Genomic DNA, 5,911 nt, shown 5'->3' on the forward strand with positions numbered 1-5,911 from the left:
TCCTTTTCTTTATTTCTCTTCTCAGCTCGCTGACCCAACTGCAGCTGCAAACGCAACAAGTACTGTAAGTTTTGCTTACACACACACACACACACACACACAAACACACACATGCACTTACAATCACACCTGAAAGATCAGATATATTGTGCTTTATAGTTCATTTAGGCTTTTTATAAAGTAAAATTAGTTTAATGGCACTTTTGTAACCAAAATGGGCAGCCTCATTAAGATGATCATTAAGAGTAAGTTACAGTGCTCAAAGTTTTTTTTTTTTTTTGCAAGCTAGTTAACATCTTGCTAGCAGCTGAACAGCATGTGCAAAAGCGTTCTTGCTCTGCCACGGCTGAGATCCGCTGCTGATGTATCCCACACACCTGCACTGCATCTTTTACACTACAGTAATATAGGAAGACAGACTTCATGCGGTTATTTTGTTTTAGCATGTTTTAGTAAAGGATTCAATTTAGTTGCTGCAGGTTATTAAAATCTATAGCTGATTTTGATTGTTACACTGAAAATTAAAAGTTAGAACCGGGGTTTTCAAACGTTTTCAAGCTGTACTAAAATGGTCATTGCATTTTAAGCCTGGTTTAAAAAAAACTGTAGTACCACATTCATGCAGTTGCATTCTTTATTATAATGCCTACCTGGCATCCATTAAAATAATCATTATCAATGTATAGATTCACATACTTGTACATCATATTTTAATTTTGCTTGATACATTTGTACTGAATTAAAACATTTAGCCGAAATTTTAGCTTATTGTATTTAAAATGCGTTAATTTCATATGCCTTAATTTTTACTAATTAATGAATTAATTAATCAACTAATTAATAATTGGTGGTTGTGGATCCTCTGTTGAAAACCCTTGGATTAGAATGTGATTTTTGTTGTGAATTTGAGTCATGCTTTATTTCATCATTATTCAAAACATGTCTATGTCTGTCACTTGCACTTTTGCAGTGGAAATTGCCAGTACTGGAAGTTTTATGACTAACCCCTTCAGACATTACTTTTTATGCTATTATCAAAAGCTTCACTTTTCTTATGGGTCTCGACATGTCAGACCCAGCAGCTTGTTATAGTCTGATGTAATACAGATACCTGCAGATCATAAAAATCCTCTAGCTCAAACTAAATTTCAGCACAAAGAAATGTCTAAGTTTGCATTACAGGTCCTCTTAATTGAAAACAAAGCTGCCAAAAGCTCTCATTGGTCTGATCACTCAAGAACTCAGATGTGGTGCTGACATGCTCACCATGTGCTTCTGCTTCTCAGTTTTATTTGGCTTTATGGCTTGGTGAACATGATCACATGCATTTAAAAGTGGATTTGAGCTTCTGTTTCAAACATACATATGGTAAGATTTTTAAAAAGATTTCTACAGTAATAAGTGTTCTATTACATTACTACAATTTAAAATAACTGCTTTCTATTTTAGAATATGTTAAAATGTAATTTATTCCTGTGATGGCATAATTGAATTTTTGATGGAAAAATTGAAAGCTGAATTTTCAGCATCATAACTCCAGTCTTCAGTGCCACATGATCCTTCAGAAATCATTCTGATATGCTGCTTTGCTGCTCAAGACACATTTCTTATTATTATCACTGTTGAAAACAGTTGTGCTGCTTAATGTTTTTGTGGAAACTGTAGATTTGTTTCAGCGTTCTTCGATTAATAAAAAAGTTCACAAGGACAGGAATGATATGTTTAGGCTTTGATTATATGATGCTTTATATCCACTGATTTAAGCCATGATTTAAGGTCTACTTACAGCTTTTTTTGGCCAAGAACTGCTAACTTGCTGACAGGAAGTCAGTTTGCCCTACATGTAAAGCATCCAGCTAGGTTTTCTTCTTTTATGTGCTGCTTTGGGACAGTTTATCTGAAATAGATAGCAGTATGGAAAAACTGCAGCATGGCAAAAATTAATTGAAATAATTGCACAGTGGTCTCCATCTGAAATGATCCATGGAAATGGAGCGCAGCCTGCTTGTTTACACTTTTGGGGGGAATCAACCTATGATTACTAATAGTATCTGTACATTTAGCTGGGACATGAGAAATAAACATCAAGATTAAACCTCAGCAGCGGATCTGAATTTGGAAGTGTTTTAAAGATATCTCATGAGAGTTATCAGATTAACTCTGGAAGATACGAGCTGGATTCTGTCGAGTAGAGAGACAGACAGACTGAACTGTGTTAGTTTAGCTGTAGTCATGTGCAGGTTGGACTCGGTCCAACAGAAACATTAATCTGTGTCTTGAAGGGGCCTACATTTGTCAGGCTGCATTCCACTCTCAGCATTACCCAGAAGCCCCTCTCTTTCTATTTTCTGTCTAGTCTACATTAATGATCCCACTAATAAATAAACGGATGCTTCCACAATCTCGTATTAGTGAAAGAATAACAGTGTGTGGAAAGTTATTATAGGGAGTGACTGAAATACACATGAAATTAAAGCAATTACTCTTATGAGTGCATATTTATTCTTTTGACTCAGATCGCACAATGTTTGGGTCCCTCCTGCTTGCCTGTCTGTTTCTACATCTGGTTGTCTCTGTACCTCAACCGGCCTGCCGTCGATGCTGTGACCACCTCCCAGCACTAGATGAAGCTGCAACCCTCAGAGAAAGCATGCCTGCGATGCCTGAGGTCCGCACATACATCAACATGACCATTCTCAAAGGTACACGAAAGCCGTCAAGTGCTTCAGCTTACATGACAAAAAAAAGTTGTGTAGTTAATAGTTATAGTTGTCTTATAAACTTTTGTCTGTTTGTGAGGTTGATGCTGTATAAATTGCCCTGTGAAGGGACAAATACAGATTTACTACTAAAAGCTACACGAGCACAGCTGCTACTTCTGTCGATCTCCATTCTTTGGGAGCAAACCCTGTAAAACGGTTTATTGCAAAATCAGCCATTTTTGGCCTAACCAAAAGTGAAAATTTGATTCAGGCCATCCAAGATGTAGATGAGCTTGTTTCTTCGCTCACCAGCGGCTCCTCTGCTGTGAATGGGTGCCATCAGAATGAGATTCCAAACAGCTGATAAAAACATCACAAAATAATTGACACAGTAATCCACACAACTCCAGTCCATCAATTAACGTCTTTGTGAAACGAAAAGCTGCGTGTTCGTAAGAAACTTCCTTCCAGTCCTCTATCCATAATATTGCTTTCTCCAGTGAAAAAGTCTCACCTGAATCAGGAGAGAAATATGCACAGATCAAGTAGCCTACTGTTTGCAAACAAAAACAGTCCAAAACAGATATTTTGGTGGATTATGATACACTGAAGGAAGCATTATTATGGATTATTGACTCATATTTTGAGCAGAAGTGACAGATCAAAGTTAAAGGGGTCATATGATGCTGCTAAAAAGAACATTATTGTGTGTATTTGGTGTAATGAAATGTGTAATGGTGGATTTGTTTCTTACAAATATGCAGCTTTTCACAAGATGTTAATTGATGGACTGGAGTTGTGTGGATTACTAGTGGATTATTGAGATGTTTTTATCAGCTGTTTGGACTCTCATTCTGACGGCACCCATTCACTGCAGAGGATCCATTGGTGAGCAAGTGATGTAATGCTACATTTCTCCAAATCTGTTTAGATGAAGAAAAAATCTCATCTTCATCTTGGACGGCCTCGGGGTGTGTAAATTTACAGCATATTTTCATGTTTGGGTGAACTATTCCTTTAAACCACTGAAAGCATCCATATGTGCTGTACATGATGTTTCAGAGTCAAATAACATCAGCACAAACTTTAGTGAATATTGAACGTCATTGTAGCCAAATTTTGACCCCAATGTTCCTTGTTGGATTTTAGTTTTCCCAGTTTCCCAATCTATTGCTTGTCTGGCACAAGTGCTGTGGGATATTGGTTCTGAACCCCAAAATGTAATTCAGCTGGAAAACAAGGTATTCATTGGGCTGAATGATGTGAAGATGTGTTTTCAGCTGCTCTCTTCCCTTCTGTGAGCCTCAGTTAACCACTCTTGGCTCAGAAATATCTGCTCCACTGGAGCTTGGTGGACAGGAAGTGACAAACCTGGCAGGAAAGGTGCTGATGTGGCGGGAACCGCATAAGAGTTGTTTTTATGTGTCTGTGCATGCACATATGCGCATGTGTTTGTTGCATAAACGGGAATGAAGCCTGCAGGAAATGTGTTCTTTGGAAACTTTGAGCTGAAGTCACAATTAGTGGCAAAATTATATGATGACAAAAGACAGAAAAAACTGAACCTGAGATAAGTGTCTGAGAATGTCTTTTGTCATTTTAGAAGCTGTGATTTGAGGTTCTGGGAAGTTATTTTAGTCTGCCAGAATTTGTGCTAGTGGCTTTTCAGTAAGGATTTACAATACTGAAAATGCACGAGTCTTTCATACACCAAGCTTTTATGGTTCATATAGTATGATACAGAAGAATATGGAGCTCATACTCAAATTTTATTTAGAGGCCCAAACTAAGCAAAAATATTCAATTTGGTGCAGCATCTGATATTTTATCAGCCATAAAGATGGAATTCTGATAGCTTTCATATAAATCAACGAGATTTATAACAGTATACCAGACTACTTACATAAAATGCATATAAATATCAGTTGTCACTCTATATCTCCCAATAACATGTCTTATTAGGATGCTATTTAAATGCTCAGTTTTATCATCAAAGCTCTGTAGTTTTTATTGTGGGGGAAAAACATTGAGGGAAAAGCCTGATATATTGATAGATTGATAATCACATTTTAACATGATTTTTCTAAAAAATGATCTATGGACAGTCCTATGTTGATTCAGTCCAGTGAGTGTTCATCTTGAAATATTACAAAAAAAAAATAAAAATGAATCTTACATTTACATTTACTTACATTTACTTTATAAAAATCAATTTTAAAAAATGTGTACCACAATCTATAATTATACTAATAGATTTTTTTTATTTGTTAAAAAATATCAATCCGATGACAGAAGGCATTTATTAGATTGTGAACAACAGGGTTTTCAGCAAACTTTTAATAATGTTGATCATTTAGAGGCCTTAGAAGCTTGTGTATCAGTAGGCTTTCTAGGGTTCGAGTTAGTTACACTGCAGAACTCTTTATAATATCTACCTGAATAATCAGTTTACTTATTGCTTCTAGTGCTTTTTCCTTCTGCATCTTTCTGCCATTTTCGTTTAATCTCACACCTTGTTGTCTGTTTTCAAGGTGACAAAGGTGACCGTGGAGAAAGAGGGACACCTGGGAAGCCTGGGATTGAGGGTTCACCGGGACCACGGGGGTCTGAAGGCCCCAAAGGAGATAAGGGACAAGCCGGAGCTCCAGGTGACGCCTGCAAGTCCCAGCATTCTGCTTTCTCAGTGGGCCGACGGAAGTCCCTTCACAGCATTGACAACTACCAGGCCCTAATCTTTGACACTATCTTCGTGAACTCCCCCGAACACTTTGACATGTTTGCCGGGAAATACCGCTGCCAAATCCCAGGAATCTACTTCTTCAATGTGAACATCCACACGTGGAACTTCAAGGAGACATATCTGCACATCATGCAGAACGACAGCGAGAGGGCCATCGTTTACGCTCAGCCCAGCGACCGCTCCATCATGCAGAGCCAGAGCGTCATGCTGCCTCTGCAGGAGGACGACGAGGTCTGGGTCCGTCTCTACAAACGTGAGCGTGAGAACGCCATCTACAGCGATGATGTGGACATTTACATCACCTTTAACGGATACCTCATCAAAGCAGAAACTGAGTGAGACCAGAAACGGAGACGGGGCATGATTAGTGGAGCAGCTTTAACAAAACTGAAAAGCATCCAAACATTTCATATTAGATTTCTGCAGTCCAAAAAAAAAATTCCTAATGCAGAGAAGTCTGCTTTTTCTA

The 5,911-nt window shown here is 38.0% G+C and overlaps 1 protein-coding gene across 1 annotated transcript; it reads left to right on the plus strand.

The window, feature by feature from the left end:
• Positions 1-5,911, plus strand: LOC107672153 (complement C1q tumor necrosis factor-related protein 6-like). Its single transcript, XM_016465252.1, has 3 exons — positions 1-64; positions 2,517-2,702; positions 5,234-5,911. Exons 2-3 carry the CDS (start codon positions 2,525-2,527, stop codon positions 5,779-5,781), a joined length of 726 nt encoding a protein of 241 aa, XP_016320738.1. The 5' UTR covers positions 1-64; positions 2,517-2,524; the 3' UTR covers positions 5,782-5,911.

Source organism: Sinocyclocheilus anshuiensis, unplaced genomic scaffold (assembly GCF_001515605.1).
Source record: "Sinocyclocheilus anshuiensis isolate Anshui unplaced genomic scaffold, SAMN03320099.WGS_v1.1 scaffold12, whole genome shotgun sequence".
Lineage (NCBI taxonomy): Eukaryota > Metazoa > Chordata > Actinopteri > Cypriniformes > Cyprinidae > Sinocyclocheilus > Sinocyclocheilus anshuiensis.

Excerpts from the sequence above, each read along its gene's own strand:
- LOC107672153 (XM_016465252.1), top strand. The coding sequence starts at position 2,525 with ATGTTTGGGTCCCTCCTGCTTGCCTGTCTGTTTCTACATCTGGTTGTC. Across the intron at positions 2,703-5,233 it reads CAACATGACCATTCTCAAAG|GTGACAAAGGTGACCGTGGA; the intron begins GTACACGAAAGC and ends TCTGTTTTCAAG.